The sequence below is a fragment of the Leptonychotes weddellii genome, chromosome 4 (genome assembly GCF_054177405.1).
Source record: "Leptonychotes weddellii isolate Sample4059 chromosome 4, ASM5417740v2, whole genome shotgun sequence".
NCBI classification, from domain to species: Eukaryota; Metazoa; Chordata; class Mammalia; order Carnivora; family Phocidae; genus Leptonychotes; species Leptonychotes weddellii.
In genome coordinates, this window is record NC_138372.1 from 46,658,686 (window position 1) to 46,680,782 (window position 22,097).

At 35.9% G+C, this 22,097-nt stretch overlaps 1 protein-coding gene across 13 annotated transcripts in view; it reads right to left on the reverse strand.

The window, feature by feature from the left end:
- Positions 1-22,097, reverse strand: part of DOCK7 (dedicator of cytokinesis 7) — a 210,485-nt gene that overhangs the window by 93,052 nt on the left and 95,336 nt on the right. For 12 of the 13 annotated variants that reach the window (XM_081816976.1, XM_031027711.2, XM_006732893.3 and 9 more), the window contains exons 15-18: positions 10,974-11,091; positions 7,361-7,431; positions 3,507-3,645; positions 2,448-2,549 (exon numbers count right to left, since the gene is read on the reverse strand). In XM_081816976.1, coding sequence (XP_081673102.1) covers positions 2,448-2,549; positions 3,507-3,645; positions 7,361-7,431; positions 10,974-11,091 — 430 coding nt within the window. Of the gene's footprint in view, positions 1-2,447; positions 2,550-3,506; positions 3,646-7,360; positions 7,432-10,973; positions 11,092-22,097 lie in introns of those variants that run through there. The other variant, XM_081816981.1, reaches the window with a different exon arrangement.

A 22,097-nucleotide genomic window follows, 5' to 3' on the forward strand; every position in this document is an offset into this window, starting at 1 on the left:
TCATGGAGAAAAATCTAGATTTATATTCTAAGTACAATGAAATGCCAGCAAAATATGGATACACTATATAAACATTATATGTGATCATAAAGAAACACTAGGTCTTGGCAATATCATGCTGAACGAAAAAAGCAAGTCCCCCCAGAGGATTATATACAGCATAATACCCTTTTCATTAAATCCAAAAAATAAGCAAAGTAAAAATGTATTGTTTAGACATACATATACCTCAATTAAAAGTAGTTTTAAGAGGCTAGTTTTCAAAACAATGTGAATGCACTTAATGCCATGGAACTGGACACTTAAAAATGGTTAAAATGGTAAATTTTATATTACGTATATTTTACCACAATTTTTTAAGCCTCTGCCTTTGGCTCAGGTCATGATCCCAGGGTCCTGGGATCGAGCCCCAAGTCGGGCTCCCTGCTCAGCAGGAAGCCTGCTTCTCCCCCATTCTCTTTCCCTCCCCTTGCTCAGGATCTCTCAAATAAATAAAATTTTAAAAAATACAAAAGCTTAAGCACTTATCTATCAGTCATACTACACATCTATAGTCAAATCCAAATTATGCCCATATTCTTTATATATGAGCATATACACAGCATAGTAGCTAGAAGAAAACCATCAGCCTCCCTTTAGAAAGCCGACCTTGCATTTGCAAATCAATTAAGAATAAAAGCATAACTTCCAAAAAATCAGATTTTCTTTTAAAATATTTCCTTTTGAAATATATAATGCAATCCCTGACAGAAGACTAGCTGATTTTACTGAGAAGATGTGTTCCTAGAAAACTGAATGAAAGGTTTGGCAGGGGGTGGGGTGGGGGGGAAGGGAGGAAGGAAGGAGTCATCTTTCTTTCCTACTGTCTTTATTCATTCATTTAATAAATACTGCCTGCCTGCTGTGAGCAAAGCACTATTCTAAGTACTTGTAGAGAGAGCAATGCACAAGAAAGACAAAGTCCCTACCTTCCCGGAATTTATACTCTGTAGAAAATAAACAAAGATATATGAAGTATAAAGTCAATGATAAGTACTACGAGGACAAAGCAAAGTAAAGGGATAAAAAATGGTGGAGGCTGCACTTGAAATGAAGCGCTCAGAGATACCCTGTCTGAAGAAGCAGGATCTGAGGGGCTATCTGGATAAAACGAAGAAGCTGGCCTGGTGATGGAGCACCACCAGCAGAGGGAACTGCAAAGGGCCCGACGTGGGAATGCACTCTGCACGTCTGAGAACAGCCAAGGCACTGTGCTGTGTGGCTGGGACAGAGTAAGTGACAGAGAACAGTAAGAAAGGAGGTTGGAGCAGGAGCTTTCTGTTGCCTCTGTTTTTTAAAAATAAAAACAATACAAATTTATTTGTGAATATTTTTCAAGTTCTATTCTGAAAATAAATGCCACCAGGAGAACATTCCCAAGACATAGTTCAGATTAATGCATACAAAGAGTCACGTGCAAATCATCCTGTAACAGTTCTTTCAAAAAGCACTTTGGGTTTTGAATAGTGGCTACTGATTCCTGATTGAGCTTTTTCAATGTTTTTGTTTCTTGCAAGTCACATAGGTCATCATCACAGCTGCTAATATTTCTTGTATTGCATGTTTTTTTTTTTAAAGATTTTATTTATTCATTTGAGACACAGAGATACAGAGAGAGAGAGAGCACGAGCAGGGGCAGAGGGAGAGGGAGAGGGAGAAGCAGGCTCTGAGCCAGGAGCCAGGAGCCAGGAGCCTGATATGGGGCTCGATCCCAGGACCCTGGAATCATGACCTGAGCCGAAGGCAGACGCTTAACCATTTGAGCCACCCAGGTGCCCCTCTTGTATTGCATGTTTATAGCTACTTTATTTTCACGTACATGATCATCAATTACAAAAATATTCTAAAAAATTTGTTTGTTTGTACTCCTTCCTCCAGATTTTTAATGAAATGTTGTCTACTAAAAACAAAACAAAACAAAAAAACTCACTTATTTAAAGCTTCTCATGTTACAATATGAAAATTCTCCAAATCTGCCTTGTAAGTTTATATTTCACATATTACTTTGGTTTAAAAATCAATATACTGAGGGCGCCTGGGTGGCTCAGTTGGTTAAGCGACTGCCTTTGGCTCAGGTCATGATCCCGGAGTCCTGGGATCGAGTCCCACATCGGGCTCCCTGCTCAGCGGGGAGTCTGCTTCTCCCTCTGCCCCTCCCCCCTCTCATGCTCTCTCTATCTCATTCTCTCTCTCAAATAAATAAATAAAATCTTTAAAAAAAAATCAATATATACTTAGATTAAAAGCTTTAAGTATTCTACAGAGTAGAATTCTAATTCTAAGAGAAAACAGTATTATTATCTACATACTTCTAGACAGAATAGCAAGGTCTCGTTTGAGAAAAATACCTTTGTAATAAAAAATTCATTTCATTCAATCTGGAGAGTTTCACCAGGAGAGATACTGACCTCAGGAGACAGTACAGAATAAGCCTGTGGTGGTTTTTCCAGTGAGACTGGTAGGCAAAACTGCCCAGTCTTTAATCGTCCATTCTGAAGCATTGGTATCCACTTTTAATTAAAAAGGAAACAATATTAAGTTTAATATGTTTGTTACAAAAGTAATTACTTGGCAAATCTGTTTTAAGAACTTGGTATGAGCCAAATTTGTCTCACATCACCAAACACCAAGGGGATTTGATTAAGTAATAATAATAGGTTTCATGATTCCTCTAAAGAAAAGCTCCCCTGACAATATTTTATTAAGGAGGATCCCCAAAACATTATTATTACTAACTAACCATGCAATATTTAAATCTATAGATGGTCCTTATTATCCCAGAAAAGGCTGGAGTGGAAGAAAAAGGCCACCAAGTGGATCCATTTTAAATGGGGGTAACAGTGTCAATGTATATAGGGAAAGGTTTGATTAAACGTCAATGCTGACAACAAAACTAAAAAGCATGAACATAAATTTATTTTGTTACGTTTAGCAAAATTCATTTCATAAATTGCAAGAGACAAAAAAAAGTCAAATGTTGATTTTTCTCTTTTGGGTAGCAGCATGATTTTTCTGACAAAGTTGTGATAGCACATCATGACACCATATCCTTCCCCTTAGGTTTACCTTTGCAATTCAATCATAATGATTTTCAAAAAATACTCAAGAGTTTTAATTGCTTTTAATTAAAGCCAAAAGAGTTTTAATAGCCAAGGGTCTCTTTTAATCATTTTACATTGAAACCATTCTCTTCTGAAGAACCATTAAAATTAATGTATTTATACTGTATTGTTGGGTAAACACATAATAATCAGGACCAACACCTAAGTGTTCACACATGTTAGGTAATTAATTACATTAGTTAATTACAGTAATGAGTATTTTCTTATTATGATGACTTTTCTTAACCCTTATGGGGAATCAGATAAGGAATACTCAAGTAATAATGAACACCAACTTCATCTCAGATACTGTAATTACAGTATTTTTAAGATAGAACAGCTAAATATTAAACAAAAAATACTTACTGTATATCCAACAGGAGTTTCAAGAGGAGTATTTTGTTTTTGTTGACAACTAACATGATAAAAAGTAAAAAGCAAATGATGATGGTCAGTTAAAGTAGCAGGGAGTTTAACCTTGATTTCTTCATGAAAATCAGGAGACCTTCATACAAAAAAAACAAAACAAAACAGATCAATAGTCAGTAATTTGTTCAAAATAAGTAATTATTGCATTGGTATATTTGAGTAATTTTTAAATTAATTTCAGGATTCATACTTAATTTTTCTTCTAGTACAAAATATTTTTCTCTATTCCCAAACTTTAAGTAACTAACTCCTATTTCCAGTTGAGGGAGCTGACTCTGTTCTGAAATTTCTCATCCCATTTTTATTAATGGGCTGGGTAATCCTACTATTTTAAAATTCATTAATAATCACCACCTTAATGCCGAGATCTTCATTAGATTGGAAATTATATAAAAGAGCAGACTATGCAAGGCTTTCTATATTCTGATACATATTACATACAAAAAATAAGAGTTTTTTATAAATAGATATTTTAAAACCATACCATAAAAAAATATTTTTCTACTATAGGAGTGCAGCTTCATGTTAAAGATTAATATGTATTATCTTTTTGTAAAAAAGAAAAAAAAACAAGTATCTCTAGACAACTTAGTATCAAGTTGGGCTCTCTATGGAAATATTTTATATCAATTATTCCATTGCTAAAGAAATAGATGTTAACAAAACATAAACTAATGTATTGACAGCTCAGAAAAGAGAAAAAAAAAAACAGAAAGAAAAGAAAAAAAATCAGGGAACACCTACAAATTGCATTTGTCCCAGTTTAGAAGTGCTCCCAGACACTATAAGAATATAACCAATATCATGTTTGATCAAACCAATGGCATCTCACCTCAGTATTCACTGAGAGTGGTCCCTAGGAGCATTTTTATAGAAAAGTATTGCTGCTATTTATGATATAGACTTAAAATGGATAGAACCTTAGCATCCCAACCTTCCATATTCAGTTAGTATCTCTTAGAATTATATTCAATTAAAATGCATCCAAACCATATGGCTCCAACTAATTAAAAGTGAATTCTGTTCCACAAATTAGAAAAAACTCTGATGCTATTAAGTCTAATATCCTTACATTTCAAATAAGCCTCAACAACACTAACAACTGTAGATTTGATTACAGAAATATTAGGTAGATGAGGCTTTTAATACCTACAAGAAAGATAATTAATGCTAGCCATTTGAGAATTTGATGATTTTGGTGAATAAAAGATGCTATGCATCTTATTATTGATCGTACTAATCACTACTGAATTATTAGAAAGTTGAATTTACTGACAATGTTAGACAGTGTTGTCATTTTAATTCTACTAATGCTGACAGCAACAAAAATAAAGATATATCTACAAATTGAGATACTTTAAGAAATTACTACCTTCTTTATCAGTATCTTTCCTGGTACTGAATGTTTTAGTTCATTTCTTTTCTGAAATCATACTATGTGAAGGCTTTTATGGAAAATTAAGCATCTACTAGTTATTCATCAACAAGTACTTTTAATTGTTCACCTTTATGCTAAGTATTGTGTTATTTTTGTGGTGGTTTTATAGATAAACATGAAAAAATAATTACCCTCAAAAATATATAATTTAGTAGAAATACAAATAAGACACACATATATCAATAGCAATGCTATAAAGCAGGGGTTGGCAAACTATGGCCCATAGGCCAAATCTAGTCCACTGCCTGGTTTTGTATAGCCTACAAAATAAGAATGATTTTTAGAAGTCCTTAAAAAAAATAAAAAGAATAACATTTCACTTGAAATATTACACGAAATTCAAATTTCAGTGTCCACAAATAAAATTTTATTGGAAGACAGCCATGCCCATTCATTTGCAACTTTACTTATTGTCTATGGCTGTTTTTGCACTATAACAGCAGGGCTGAGTAATTGCAACAGAGACCATATGGCCCACAAGCCCTAAAACAAACCTACTGGGCCCTTTGCAGAAAAAGTTGGCCGACCCCTGGTATAGAGCATATAAGGTTAAGTGCTTCAAGAAGAGAGTTGAACAGATTATTTCAAGTTTTGGATCAGGGAATTGTGTTTAGGAAGACTATATGATACAGGCCTTAAAGAATGAATAGGAGTTCAATCAGTAGAGGGAATTGGTATTATAATAGAAAAAGAGATCCAAGAAAGGCCCAGAAACAGAAGAGCACAGGATATGTTTGATAATCAGGCAAAAAGAAAATTATCAAGATGTAAAAGATGACTGGATATTAGAGAAAAGAAGAAGGACAGCAAGGATGTTTTATATTTTGAATCAAAGGAACTGGAAAAATTGTGGTACCACATTAATAAAAATAAAGAGTCAGACAGAGATAGGGTCCAGAAGACAATCAAGGATAAACACATGGATATTGAGAAGGCAGCAGGGCACCTTGAACATGCCCAATAGGCCACTAAAAAATACATGTCTGCATCTCACAAAGAAGGTTATGACTGAAAATAAGAGTTGGGAACAATCCACATAAAGATAAAAGTAGTAGCATTTTCGCTGACTGTAACTCTGAGAAATACATATAAGATTATTTACGGAGAGTAAAGTATAGAAAAAGAAGGTTATGGGTGAAACCTTACTGTTTTGTATGGAATATCTATACTCAAAAAAAAAAAAGGAAAGAAAGAAAAATTACAGCAATTATTACAGACAAAAAACTGTCCACAGAGATGGGAGGAAACAAAGAGGGTCGTTAAGTAAGGGTGAGAAAGAATAAAGTCTTAAGGAGGGCAAGGAAAAACCGTGCTACACAACAACACTGAAGAGAGACCTTTGTTTTGTTTTTTAAGTACAAGAAACAAGCTTTTTTTTGACAGTAAGAGATGGAGCCAGTGAAGCAGGGACTGATGGGATAAGAGAAGGCTTAAGTGACGGAGTGAAAGAGCAAGGATCAGACTGGAGGAAAGCAGAGGGGAAAGACTCACACTGAGCCAGGTGTGCACCCCGACTGCCCTTGAACCAGAAGGAAAGGCAGACCCGTGCAGAGATCATCAGAGGTAAAGAGTACACAAATGGATGGTTCTCAAGTTGGATGGTCTCAATCCACTTAATAAAGTAGGAATGCTAAGAGTAAGGCAAACAGAGAATAAGTAGGAGCTAGAGAAAGGAGGAGAAAGGCTTAAAATATGTCTTGCCAAATGACAGAGGATAAAAAAGCGATGGCAAGATTACCAAAGAGTGGTGGGGCCGAAAAGAAGATGAAATAAAGTAAAATGAATTTCTGCAGCCCAATCATATGGATAAAACGACGTCAATTTGTGATCATCTTGATTGGTAGAATTTTGTGATTTTTCTCCAACAGCATTATTCAATAATCAAAATAAAAAGAAAAGAAAGTAGAGATGAAAAGTTATCCAAAGTTAAAAATTTCCGAAAGAAGTAAATTGGAAGGGTCCTAAGTCAAAGGATTATTAGATTTTGAGAATACTACCAATTTAACTGACTAATGGCTGTAAGCTTAGTAAAGAGTTAAGTAAAACTACAAATTGTCGAGGGGAAAATAACAGAGAAAGTCCAAAGGACCAGAGGCCACAATGATAATCAATAACAGTATAATAAAAATGAAAGGGTCAGAGAATTTGATATGAAAGATATTTTGTGTATAAAGTCTTATATTTGATGTCTATGAAAAATATGCATCTACAGGTTGAAAATTATAACTCTGATGTCAGCTGTCTTGAATTTGCACATTCAGTGCAGCAAAGCATTTGGTAAACACACTAACGTGAGTGCTAACAATGCCACTGAGAAGTGAGTAACTTTGAAAGAAATATTTGAATTCAGTACCTGTTATGATATACTACGGCTGTATAGGCTTCCTTTGAAAATTCTGAACAGCTAGATTTACCAAAGATTACCTGTAACAAATAACAGCATGTTGAAACTTTGTTGTAATAAATGCTGGATGTTCATATCTATGTAAGAATTTGTCTGATTTAATAACTACTGGAGAACAATGGGCAAAATCAGCCCAATGAAGAACAATGTGCCTACTGACGCTCATTAATAAATTCAATTGCTTAGTTGTAAATTTCTTTTCAACTATAGACCCATCTGACATTCAAACATTCGAAAAGTCTCTACCCATTATATTTTCTGTTTCTTAAAGAAGGTGAACAATTCATTTTAAAATCTGGATGTAGCATATCGTTTGGAATTTATGTAAGAAATATGGTCTTAGAATGGTAGTATATATCTACTACACAAATTGGTGGCTTCTCTACTAAAACAGTAATCATTCTGTAAGTCAAATATAAATTATTTATAAATGATATTTAAAAATCCTACTTTAGGTCAAGCTATGTATCTTTTGCTTCCAGTATTTCTTATAAACTACTCTATAAAGAAGGAAGAGCGCCATTCTTACATTCTTTCGGATGTGTTAAAAAAAAAAAATCCACCACAACAAAAAAAGTACAATACTATTGGAGAAGGGTTAGAGGTAAAATAATTCAGTCTTGTATGTATATCTGCCTCTTGAGTTCTAATAGCAACATTATAGTTAATTAGGGCAGCTGATTAGATAAATGGCTTACAATTCCTGTGTGAGACAGTTAGGCTTGCAATGTTATCTAGCCATAAGTTAAGCTCTTACGTCTGGCCAGCCATCTCTACATATGCAGAAATAAGTACATGGACATGTCATCACACTTCCATCAACACAACTGATAAAATAACTCAAACTTTGTATCTTACACAAAGGGATTAATTGGTACCATCCGTAAATAAAAAGAACATATTAACAGATATTTGTGTTTCTTTTTGTAACAGTTCAAGCAGGTCCTTTTATTTTGAAGGTGTGTAAAGGTGTAATAATTATGACTCTCATAGATAAGTCTAATTTCATCAATTTGCTAAGAATACGTTACCATGTTTTTATAAAATGTTCCAATAACAGAATGTGAAGTTTATGATTTTATCATATCAATATATGATCAAAAAATTATCTTAGGATCCATTTGAGTAGTCCTTATTTTTTAAAAAATTAAGCCAGGACAATGTGTCTATGTTTCTATACTTTCAACCAGCCACTAGGATAAACATAAAAGCATTATATTTTCATATGATTAATAACACACAAGCGAAAGGATTGCAGTACCTTTTTTCCTCCTGAGAAACTATCATTTTTCACAAAGTAACACATTTATTTTCAAAACATGAATGATAAGAAGTGGGAAGTGTTCCCTTTTTTGACCATTTGACAGGTATTTTTAACCATTCATCAACACAGACTGAGGATCATTTCTGTGCCAAGCACTATGACAAGCATCAGGTTACAATCATGACATGGTCCCTGCCCTCAAGGAGCTCACAATCTAGTAGACAAGATGAAGAAATAAACATATAATCTTAAGGTGATAAGGCCCATAAAAGAAATGAGAAGATGCTATGCATAGTAGCACCTAAAGAGGGAGTGGTCTAACTGCCAATGTGGCTGGATGCAGCTGGAATTCTGCAGAGAAGGCCATATGTATGCTAAGACAAGGAAGAGTTTGTTAGGCAAACAATAACAACAGATTATCTTATGTATACTACATTTGTCATTAGCTCAAATCCATATGGCAATTCACATAACAAAGCACCCATTTTCACAATCTTTTCATCAACTGTGATAGTACATTCATTCCTTCAGCAGAAATAAAAAACTAATAAAGAACATGAAATGCTAATTCCAAACCTCAAAAATAAATTCTACATTTACCAATAAATATTTATTCAGCAGGTATTATATGCAAAGATCTGAGGCAGCTGCCATAGAAGATTACAAAGATGAATAATTTGTACTTGTTCCTGTCAAGATCTATAAATGCGGATGAAATGGGGACAATAGGAAAAGAGAAAATATACAGCTTTCCTAGTAAGTAGAAAATCAGAACTTGATTTAATGACTGACACAGAAGGCTAAAATAAAACTCTGTTAACAATGCACCTATTCTTAAGCTCATTTTCATTGCACTAGGGTTCTCAGAAGTTGAACATCTACAGTGACAGTTGTGCTCCTACTCCATATGTTACTAAGTTTAGTTGGGCCTAAAATCTACTTTCATGGAACTTACATTATATTTCACAGAATGTGCATTAATGTTCCCCAAATCCTAAATGACAATCTGGGCAATCAAGAATCTCCCCAGTCTGGGGCGCCTGGGTGGCTCAGTTGGTTAAGCGACTGCCTTCGGCCCAGGTCATGATCCTGGAGTCCCGGGATCGAGTCCCGCATCGGGCTCCCTGCTCGGCAGGGAGTCTGCTTCTCCCTCTGACCCTCCTGCCTCTCATGCTCTCTGTCTCTCATTCTCTCTCTCTCAAATAAATAAAAAATCTTAAAAAAAAAAAAGAATCTCCCCAGTCTGGCCTCAATCTAGCATTTCTGACTTAATCTTACATTGCTCTGGCTCACTGGCAACCCACCGTTGTAACACTGTTGAAGGACATTCTCCAACTTGAGACAGCTGCTTTCTTTCCTCCACTGTCTAAGACCCAATGCCATTTACATTTTAAACACCTTTGGTTTTAGTTCAGATATACCTCCCCCAGGTGATACCTGTTTATTACCTCGGCAAGACACTCTCTCCTACTAGTGTACATCTATGCCTTTGAATCCCTATAGCAATCTTCTAACACTTAGCAAATACCTCGGTTCTCAGTATTGGCTGCAAAACGTAATTCCTTGGGAAGATTTAAAAATACTGATACATGATTAGTTCCCACCCCCAGACACTAGAATTTAATTGGAGTAAGATTCAGTCTGAGCACTGGTATTTTTAAAAGCTCCCTAGGTAAGTGTAATGTGCACTATTATCAGGATTTCTTAACAAACATGGGAAAAATCATATATATTAGAATCGTGTGGGGAACATTTCCATCCTATACCACAACCTCATATACTACGCATCAACTTACACCTCCCTTACCTGGCCTTTCATTCTAAAGGAGAAGCATCAGAATCACAGATGACAAGAATAGAAAAAAATATATGTATCTGTGCTTCGTTAGAGTACCCTAGGTGATTCTGTTCTGATCCTCTTTTGTAAGTCACTATTTCAGAATTTTATGTGTTTATCTCATATCCTCTAGGTTACAAGTCTTATTCATCTTTGTATCTCTGGGAGTGACTAGCATATACCAACCCCTCAATAATTAAGACTTTAAGATGGAAGTATTGAATCACTATATTGTACACTTGAAACTAATATTACACTGTGTATTAACTAACTGGAATTTAAATAAAAACTTTTAAAAAAGAATTCAAGTAAACTTGTACTATCTATACAGGAAGTAATGCAGTTAGAAACTTGGTTTACAAGATAATATTAATTTCCAGTTTAGAGCTGCCAACTAAGTAAAAAAGAAAGTTTATTTGAACCATATATGAAGAACAGGAAAAGTAAAGAACATTTCTTACCGGCATGGCATTGCTTGGATCCTCCCCATACATGAACTGTACTTTAACTGTTATATTTCTTGCAGAACCTTGACGATTGGCAAAATTGAGACTCTGAGGGTATATGTAGAGAAGATTTCTGTGAAGGCAATAGTATACATGATAGTGAATATATATCTAAAAACAGTATGTATTACTGCATGCCACAAAAGAAAAGGACGGAACAAGTACTGAATTATTAATATTTGCTAGCCACTATACTATTTTCACACCCAATGTTTTGATTCTTAGAGCAATCATTCAAAGACAGCAATCAAATATACACCAATTTTGCAGATGAACTGAAGCCCAGAAAACTTAAGTGAGGTTCACATACAACTAGGTAAGCAGCAAAGCTGAAGTCAGAATATACATCAGTCAGACCTAAAAACACAAGTTCTTTTGTCTACAAGAGGATTCTGGGAAATAAATGAGTATGGACTAAAACATTATTAAGAAGTTAATACTGGGTGCACCTGGGTGGCTCAGTTGGTTAAGTGTCTGCATTGGTTCAGGTCAGGATCCCAGGGTCCTGGGGGCGACCCCCACATAGGGCTCCTTGCTCAGTGGGGAGCCTGCTTCTCCCTCTGCCTGCCTCTCTCTCTCTCCCTCTCTCTGACAAATAAATAAAAATGTTTAAAAAAAACAAAACAAAAACAGAAGTTATTAGCGGGGACGCCTGGGTAGCTCAGTCGGTTAAGTGGCCAACTCTTAATTTTTGGCTCAGGTCATGATGTCAGGGTCATGGGATAAAGCCCTGCCTCTGCACTCAGCAAGGAGTCTGCTTGAGATTCTCTCTTTCTCTCTCTCTCCCTCTGCCCCTCCCCCCTGCCACATGTGCTCTCTCTCTCTCTAAAATAAATAAATCTTTTTTTTTTAAAGTTAATAATGTATTATGTTAGTTCCTCCAAGCAGATATAAAGTTGACATTTATAGATGAAACTTTTATATAAATATGATCAAGGATTTGAGAGGTATAACATTCCACAATGTTTGTTTAAAAACACATATAGCAATATGCTAGGTGTAACAGTATTTGGTAGTTGCTATAAGATAATCACATATTAGACTGCATTTATTTCATGTCCAGTTCATGATCTTGCATCTTACACAACTTTAACAGTCACTGCTGCCACCACAGAGAAGATAAATAATTCAAGAAAAGACACCAAAAGAGAGGGCTAAAAAAAGAAAAAAAAGAGAATGAGAGTTACTTACTGAAGACTAGTGCTGAGAGCTGATGAACAAGACTTCAAGTATAATAAAGCCCTGCTAAACAACTGCTGAAGCAATGAAAACAGACAAAATTTTCTGGAACATGGCAGGGCAATATAGAAATTCTACATGAACACAATCTTTGATCTAAGAAACCTGCCTGTAGTCTGAGGAGATAACTACACACATCTACAAATGGATGTGTTAAAAAAATTCACTACAACATTTTTTGTAATAGAGATTAATTACAAATAATTGTGAAGAAGTATAATGTTCATCAGCACAGTTCTAGGTAATTAAATTAATATATATTAGTAAGAAGAAATACTAGGGAGTCTGCAAAATGACAATGTGCAGCAATGTTTGCTGATGCAGAAAGAGATACCTAGCATGTTGAAGAAAAAAAGCAGGTTCCGCAGCAGGAGGTATAGCGGCATGTGCTACTTATGGAAACTTGTGAAGAAATAATAGCTGAAAATTTCCCTAACCTTGGGAAGAGAACAGTCATCCAGACCCAGAAAGCCCAGAGAGTTCCAAAAAAGGTAAAGACAAAAAGACTTGCACCAAGCCACATTATAATTAAAATGTTAACAGTTAAAAAGAAGGAGAGAATCCTAAAAGCAGGAAGAGAAAAACAACTTGTTACACACAAGGGAACCCCAATAAGACTATCAGCAGACTGTTCAGAAACTTTGCAAGCCAGAAGACAGTGGCAAGATACATTCAAAACCTGAAAGAAAAAACCTTCATCCAAGGACACTCTACCCAAAAAAGTTATCATTCAGAAGTAAAGTAGGGGCGCCTGGGTGGCTCAGTCGTTAAGTGTCTGCCTTCGGCTCGGGTCATGATCCCAGGGTCCTGGGATCGAGCCCCGCATCAGGCTCCCTGCTCAGCCAGGAGCCCGCTTCTCCCTCTCCCGCTCCCCCTGCTGGTGTTTCCTCTCTGTCTCTTTCTCTCTGTGTCAAATAAATAAATAAAATCTTTAAAAAAGAAGTAAATTAGAGTCAGAGTTTTCCAGACAAGCAAAAGCTAAAGGAGCTTATCATCACTAAACTGGCCTAACAAGAACTATTAAAGGGAGTTCTTTAAGCTGAAAAGAAAAGGTGCTAATTTGTAACAAGAAAATGTGAACGAATAAATCTTACTGGAAAAGTAAATATATACTAAAAGTAGCAGATTAATCAGTTATAAAGCTAGTATGAAGGTTAAAAGACAAAAGTAGTAAAAATAACTATAATACTTAATTAAGGAATACACAAGATAAAAAGATGTAAAATATGACATCAAAAACATAAAACATGGGAGACGGGAGTAAAAATGAAGAACCTTAAAACTGGATCAAACTTAAGTTGTTATTGACTTAAAATACATTGTTCTAGGGCGCCTGGGTGGCTCAGTCGCTTAAGCGGCTGCCTTAGGCATGGGTCATGATCTCAGGGTCCTGTGATCGAGCCCCACATCGGGCTCCCTGCTCTGTGGGGAGCCTGCTTCTCCCTCTCCCACTCCCCTGCTTGTGTTCCCTCTCTCGCTGTCTCTCTCTGTCAAATAAATAAATAAAATCTTAAAAAAAAAAAAATACATTGTTCTAGATACATGTTGTTATGTGCAAGCCCAAGGTAACCACAAAGCAAAAATCTATAGTGGATACACAAAAAATAAAGAAACCTAAGCATACTATTAAAGTCATCAAACAACAAAGGAAAGGAGTAAGAAAAGAAAGGAACAGAGACAAAATACAAAACAAATGGAAAACAATTAACTAAAAGGCAATAAGTAAATACTTATCAATACTTACTTTAAATGTAAATGGACTAAATTCTCCAGTCAAAACATAGAATGGCTGAATGGGTTAAAAAAAAAAAACAAGACATATCTACATGCTGACTACAAGAGACTCACTTCGGATATAAGGAAACACACAGACTGAAAGTGAAGAAATGGAAAAAGATACTCCATGCAAATGAAACCAAAAAAAAGCTGGGTAGTTAGATCAGACAAAACAGACTATAATATAAAGACTATAATAAGAGACAAAGAAGGTCATTACATAATGACGGATGGGTCAATCCAACAAGAGGAAAGTTGGGGGGGGTGGCAGAGAAAGAAGAAAGGGAGGAGAGAAAGAAAGGGATAAAAGGTTATTCCTGGTTAACAGTGAAGGCTCTAGTTCTTTTTTATACTTTTCTATTTTGTTTGAATTTTTTTACAGTGAGAACACATGACCTTTAAAATTAGATAAAACAGGGGTGCCTGGGTGGTTCAGTCGTTAAGCTTCTGCCTTCGGCTCAGGTCATGATCCCAGGGTCCTGGGATCGAGCCCCGCATCGGGCTCCAGCCCCGCATCGGGCTCCCTGCTTGGCAGGAAGCCTGCTTCTCCCTCTCCCTCCCCTTCTGCTTGTGTTCCCTCTCTCTGTCTCTCTCTCTGTCAAATAAATAAAAATTTAAAAAAAATAAAAATAAAAAATAAAATTAGATAGAACAATAAAGTAATTTCTATGGGAGAGGACAGGTGTGTGTAACAATAAGTGTACAATCTAAAAGTCACTGAAAGGGTGCCTGGGTGGCTCAGTTGGTTAAGCGACTGCCTTCGGCTCAGGTCATGATCCTGGAGTCCCAGGATCGAGTCCCACATCGGGCTTCCTGCTCGGCAGGAAATCTGCTTCTCCCTCTGACCCTCTCCCCTCTCATGCTCTCTCTCACTCTCTCTCTCTCAAATGGATAAATAAAATCTTAAAAAAATAAAAAATAAAAAAAATAAAAGTCACTGAAAGAGCCAGTTGTAGTCCAAATAGTCAAAAGTGAAAAAGGCAAATATGGAAATGTTATGACTTGTCAGTTTCCTAATCAAAAGAACCAAGGAGCAAAGATGACTATGACTGACTAACCACTGAAGTCATCAAATAAAATTTGCACAAGAAATATTTATTGACTCTGCACCAAACATCAGGTACCATGTTACATGCAAGGAAAATAAAGGAAGATTAAGAGGCCATTTGTTGGTCTTGAAGAACATACAGTCTGAGACAGAAATGCCTATAAACAGAACACTTCACAATAATGTGTTGTGAGAGAGGTATGCAGAAGCTATGGGACAAAGAGATACTTAGTTGACTGTGGGCAAGTCTTTTCATCTTCTACCTTTGCAATATATTTGTTGAAGAAATGGGACTGTTTTTGTGTAATTTTTCTAGAAGCTAGAATTTATTGATTGCATCCCTGTAGTGACATTTAACACATTCCTTTGTGTTTTCTATAAATTGAGAGGTGGATCTAGAGCTTTGGTCATGTTTAGGTTTGAGGGCTTTTCGGCAAGATCATTTCATAAATGGTACCGTGTCCTTCTACCAGGAAGAAAATGTCTGGTTGTTGTTCTTTGTGCAGTCAGGGGATGGTGATCAATGCCTAAACCCATTAGCTCCATTAAGGGTTGCCAAAAGGTAATATTCCATCAGTCCTCCTTTATTTAATAGCTGGAGTATCTCTATGAAGAGTACTTTTCCTCATCTACTATTTGCTTAGCCAGTGAGCCATTATATCAGAGACAGGAATAAATGCTTTCTTTTCCATTATTTTCCAGTTTTCAAAATAAGCAGTTGGTGCATTATAATCTTCTAAGAGAAATCAGTTCTTTTTTCTTAGCATCACCTATAAACTCATGGACCAAATGTATTAATTGGTTTCAATACACTGCAGCTATTATCTTTACTGATGTTCAAATTGTCCCATCTTTGGCAAATGAAAAGGCCAATTCAAACTGGCTCCTGAATCCCTGGGATTCAGTCATAATACTCTTTGGTGACTTCCTGCTATCTGCTATATGGCAGGATGTTCCAAGCTCTTCCTATACCGTTTCTCCCAGGACCCAGAATCAGCCATTTCTCCAAGGAGCTTTGGTTCTCTGAATGAGAAATGTTTTTCCAAGCTACAATCTGGGTACTCATTGTGGGTTAGTCACTGTTCCTAGGCCATTTAAGTAGAAAGAGTAGGGGGGAAATGTTTTATTTTGTTTTTTAAGATTTATTTATTTGATAGAGAGAGAAAGAGAGAGATCGAAGAGGGGCAGAGCAGAGAGTCTTAAGCCGACTCCGTGACAAGCATGGAGCCCAATGCAAGGCTCAATCTCACCGCCCTGAGACCATGACTTGAGTCAAAACCAAGAGACGGATGGATGCTTAACCAACTGCACCACCCAGGCGTCCCAAGGGGAAAATGCTTTTAACATGCACTGAGTACATATTGATATTTCAAATTCCAATTCAAGACTACAAGGTTTTTATTTAATCCTTTCTATCTTGCATCTACCTATCATTTTTCCTATGCTGACAATCATTCTGAAGGATATAAACTATGGGAGAATTAGAATATCACATAATTATTCATGTGTGTTATTCTAAGAATGGAGTCTTAAGGTTCTCCAAGATACTGTGGCCATCCAGCAGGGGATGAGACTGCCAAGAAGACTGAGAAGGAACCCACAGAGAAGTAGAAAGAAAACCATGAGTGCAGTGACATGGAATCCAAGAGAAAACAACATAAGAAGAATTAAACAGTTAAGGGGTACATGGAGGGCTCAGTTGGTTAAGGTCAGACTCTTGATCTCAGCTCAGGCCTTCATCTGAGGGTGGTGAGTTCAAGCCCCATGTTCAAGCCCACGCTAGACGTGGAGTCTACTTAAAGAAAAAAAAAAAGAATTAAACAGTTAAATGTCAAACACCACCCAGGGGCCAAATAAGTTAAGAATTGAAAAAGGTCAACTCGACTTAGCAACATGAAAGTTACTGATAACATCAGGCTGAAAACACATAAAAGTAGGTTCAAGAACAGGAAGCTGTTAAGAAAATTTAAAAAGTGGAATTCTGAAAAAGGTAGCTGTAAAGAAGAGAAAGATTATACAATGGCTGGAGACAGAATACAGGGATTTTGTAAGCTTTTTAAGATTGGATAGGTTTGAGTTTGATTAAACGCTAATGAAAAGAATCCAGCTGAGACAGTGTGCATACATTAGAACAAGAAAGTAAGACTCCTGAAATTGTAGGAGAGAATAGGATCCAAAGCACACGATAACAGATTACCCTTAATTATGTTTGTAATTCCTCATTGTGACAAACATTTGCTGAATATGCAGTGTGCTAGATACTAAGAATATAGAGATAAATGACTAAGGTCTTGACCTGACTGGCCTGCAGGGAGAACTCGACAAGCAAATAATTGTAATGTAGTATGATGAGTGCTATGAACATAGAATGTCACTGGAGCCCACAAGAGGAATTGAGGCTAAAGAATCTGCCCATACATTTCAATTAAAAAACTGTAAGTAGGACAGACGTGCAGAACACACAGAAAAGCAAAACACACTATGCTGTCTCCCACACCTCAGAACCTCTACAATGTCATTACTACCATCTAAGTTTTATTGACAAGTACATGATTGAACTCTTCCCATCTTTCAAGTCTCAGAAAACCTAACCTTAATCTCCCCCCACCATTACATCACTTTATTATTTCATTCACAACTCTTAAACAATTTGCTTAAAACAATCCAAAATTATCTTGTTCATTTATATATTATTTCTTGCTTATATATCTCCACTATAGACAGATGACAGATAGATAGATAGATAGATAGATAGATAGATAGATAGATAGATAGACAGAGCCCAAACTCCAGGAGGGCAAGGACTTTATCTATCTAGTTAACTGCTATATTCCCAATGCCTAAAACAGTGCCTCATACTGAATGAATTAATGAATAATACAGAATGCACACTATATAGTTACTTAATACTTCTGAGAGTTTGGATTCCAGGTTAAATGGAAATTAATTAAACATTATCTATAAGCTGTGCTTGATTTCCAATATAAACCAAACAGTTTTAAATTCAACTTGTTTCTGAAGGTAAAAGGCATAAAACTGAAGCCAGATTCTTTCCATTTGACTACTAACTCCACTAATAAATTCCCACATAAACCTAGTAAGTCTTTAACTTGCATTTATAATACTTCAGAACAACTGCAAATCAGCAGTGAGAAGGTAGATTAATGAAGTGTTGAGATAGCATTTAGTCATTCAGGGAAAAAAGATGAATACATACTTCACCCCCTCCACAAATTAAATTCCAGAATAATCAAAGGCTTAAATAATAAAAATAAAGCCATAAAAGCACTAGAAAAGCTTTAAAGACACCATATTTTATAGGTGAGAAAGCCATTTCTGAGCATGAGCCACATAAATTATAAAAGACAAATTTTAAAGACTCTGCAGAGCAGGTGATACCATAAACATACGCAGAAGACAAATGACAAATTGAAAAAACACTATTTGTTACACACAAGATAAAGAGTTAGTATCCATAATATGTAAATAATTCCCACAGTTAGTCAGAAAGAAACAATCAAGGGGCGCCTGGGTGGCTCAGTCGTTAAGCGTCTGCCTTCGGCTCAGGTCATGATCCTGGGGTCCTGGGGATCAAGCCCCACATCGGGCTCTCTGCTCCGCGGGAAGCCTGCTTCTCCCTCTCCCACTCCCCCTGCTTGTGTTCCCTCTCTTGCTGTTTCTCTCTCTGTCAAATAAATAAATAAAATCTTAAAAAAAAGAAAGAAAGAAACAATCAAAAAAGGGGGGGAGGAGTTTGGACAGAGGAACTTACATAATACCTCAGTAATTCATGAAGGGAGCACAAGAGATGGCCGGGAAAATAAACTAGACACATTTGCCTATTAGATTTATTGATACTGAGGGGGCACCTGGGTGGCTTAGACGCTTAAGCATCAGACTCCTAGTTTTGGCTCAGGTCATGATTTCTGGGTTGTGGGATAAAGCCCTGCCTCAAGCTCTGCACTCAGCAGGAGTCTGCTTGAGATTCTCTCTCCCTCTGCCCATGCCCCACCCCTGCACACACATGTGCATGCACTCTCTCTCTAAAATAAATAAATCATTTAAAAAAGGATTTATTGATATTTTTTGTTTCTCTCATTCAAAGCATTGGTAAAAATTCATGGGAAAAGAGGAACTCTCGTTACTCTTGGCAGGGATGTAAACTGGCACTACGCTTCTGAAGGATAATCTGACATGAGAAATTATGTGCAGCTACTCATCCAAGGGATCTGGTAGGATAGACCACAAAATGTTAATAGTGAAGAGTCAGGATTTTTTTTTTTTTAAGATTTTGTTTGTTTATTTATTTACTTATTTAGAGAAAGAGAGGAGTGTGAGTGCGGGGCGAGGGGCAGAGAGAGAATCTCAACAGACTCCCCAATAAGTGCAAAGCCCCACATGGGGTTCCCTGTGGGGCCCGATCCCACAACCCTGAGATCATAACCCCAGCTGAAATCAACAGTTGGTAGCTTAACCGACTGAGCCACCCAGGTGCCCCTAAGATTTTTATCTTTTACAAGTTTCAGAAATATCTGGGTTTCCACAATAAGTACTTTCAGCATAAAAATTTAATATTTATTAATAGAGAACATGGGGGAAAAAGTAAGATACATGAAATAATTACTTCAAAGGTCACTCATCTTCTAGATCTGCAATGTCCAATAAAATAGTCTCATGAAACTACTAAGCACTTGATGTGTGCGTATTCTAATTGAGATATGCTGAAAGTATAAAAACACACCAGATTTGGAAGATTTAATATGAAAAAAGAATATAAAATATATAACTAATGTTTTTTATATTGATCACATATTGAAATAATTTTTGATATCCTGGATTAAATAAAAAGTAGTATTAAAATGAATTTCACTTGTTACTTTTTACTTTTTTCCACATATATAGCTCACATTGTATTTCCATTGGACAGTGTTCCGGACAGAGAGGATAGGGAAGCAAATGTATTAATCTAGCATTATTCTTCACTTTAGTTAATATATTTCTATTTATAAATGGGTTTTTCTCATGCAATTACTTTCAGAATCTTTCTACCAAACATTAAATCAAAAACAAATCACATTTTTAAAAGGAAGAAATTAAAAGGGATACTACATTCAAAAGATCCGAATGCCTTGTGTTTTATTTGGAAGTCACATCTCTGGAAGATTGCACAACCTGGGGGAGGACAAAGGACTTTGCTTTGCTTGAAACTTAAACAAGACTTCTAAATGTCCTAAAACTCTATGTAGCTAAAAAGCTTTGTATATTAGTTTTTAGAAACTAGAATGCTTACATTAGTGCCAAACTTTTAGTTTCTTATTTTCTTTGGCATAAAAATATTAAAACTTTCATAACACTACTGGTTATGTTTGATTAGGGTTCTATTTAAATAGGCACAAGTTCAAGCAAAGCTTAGATTCTGCCTTTGACAATGTGTACTCAGAAAGGAGGCATTAAAAGGCAGATGTAAAATCACTTATAAAATTGCTATTTTCGGGCGCCTGGGTGGCTCAGTCGTTAAGCGTCTGCCTTCGGCTCAGGTCGATCCCAAGGTCCTGGGATCGAGTCCCACATCGGGCTCCCTGCTCGGCAGGAAGCCTGCTTCTCCCTCTCCCACTCCCCCTGCTTGTGTTCCTGCTCTCGCTGTCTCTCTCTGTCAAATAAATAAATAAAATCTTAAAAAAAAAAAAATTGCTATTTTCATTACATTCCCCATGTTGGTACTCTTCTACAGCTCGTGAATAGGCAATTTATTTACTTTAGGTATATTCAGTAACATGTCAAACTAAAACAAGAAAAAAAAATTATCCAGATATTTCCACCCAGAGATGATATAATCTAAACCAAGAATATGTGACCATTGCCTTTAATCTGTTAGTGTCACATGTAAGGAATTATATAAATTGTGCAGAAAGTGTTACTATTCTAATACAGTAACCAAAATGGAAGGAAATTCCTTCACATAGCCTGTCTTTGTATTAGTTTCCAGTTACTTTCATGCACTGGAAGGGGCAAATTCAAAAAACTTTTCAAATTCCTTTCTCTAAAAAGAACCTCCTATATCAAAACAGGTTGAACATCTACTATATGCAAATTTTGTACCTGGAAAACTCCCATGTTATGACTTTATCATTCTCTTTTTCATTCAATATATTTATATTGTTTCTCAAACATGTAAGGCATTTTACTAAATAAAATACTATAAGGGATACAAATTAAAAACAGATACAGATCTTGCCCATAAACTGCTTATAGTGCAACAGAGAGAAGTTGGCCGATCTCAATTTCCCCTCAACTAGAAGGTGGATGAAACATCAGGGTCGATAGTTTTAAGCCAGAAAAGTAGACAGTTTAGTTAAGAGAAGTTTTGAAATATGCCCTCATGACCAAAGATCACAACACTAACTTTTTCCTTTAAAAAAGAAGGAAAAAAAAAAGAAGGAAGAAAATTCAAGTTTCTTCACTAGTTCTACATACACTTTAACACTGGTGAGGGTAAGATGAAAACGAAAAATAAGAAACTTTTTTATTTTTCTTCTTTATTAGTGGAAGTATTTATATCTTTTTATTTACTTGGATTCTTTATTTCTCTTACAAAGAGAAATATTTATATGGTTCTCTATTAAATATTTAAAAAAAAAAAAGGTATACACAGGCTAACCAAAAGACATAATTCCTTCTATCTACCAAAATCCGAGACCAAAATGCAGAAAACCTAAATTTTAGCAAAATTTCTCAACATCATCTTAACATGAGATTAGATAATATTCATCAATAAAATATTACAATATGGGCATAAATGCACTGATTGGTTCTAATTACCAACAAATAACCAATATATAATATTATGAGTATTTACTTTACACCAGATAGTGTTCTGTGCTTTAAAAATTTTAATTCTTAATCTTCATACAATCCTATAAAGTAGGTATTACCTTCACCTGACAGACAAGAAAATGGAGGTACGGAAAAGGCAAATAATTTGACCAAGAGTTACAGAGCTGAAGAACAGGACAGCC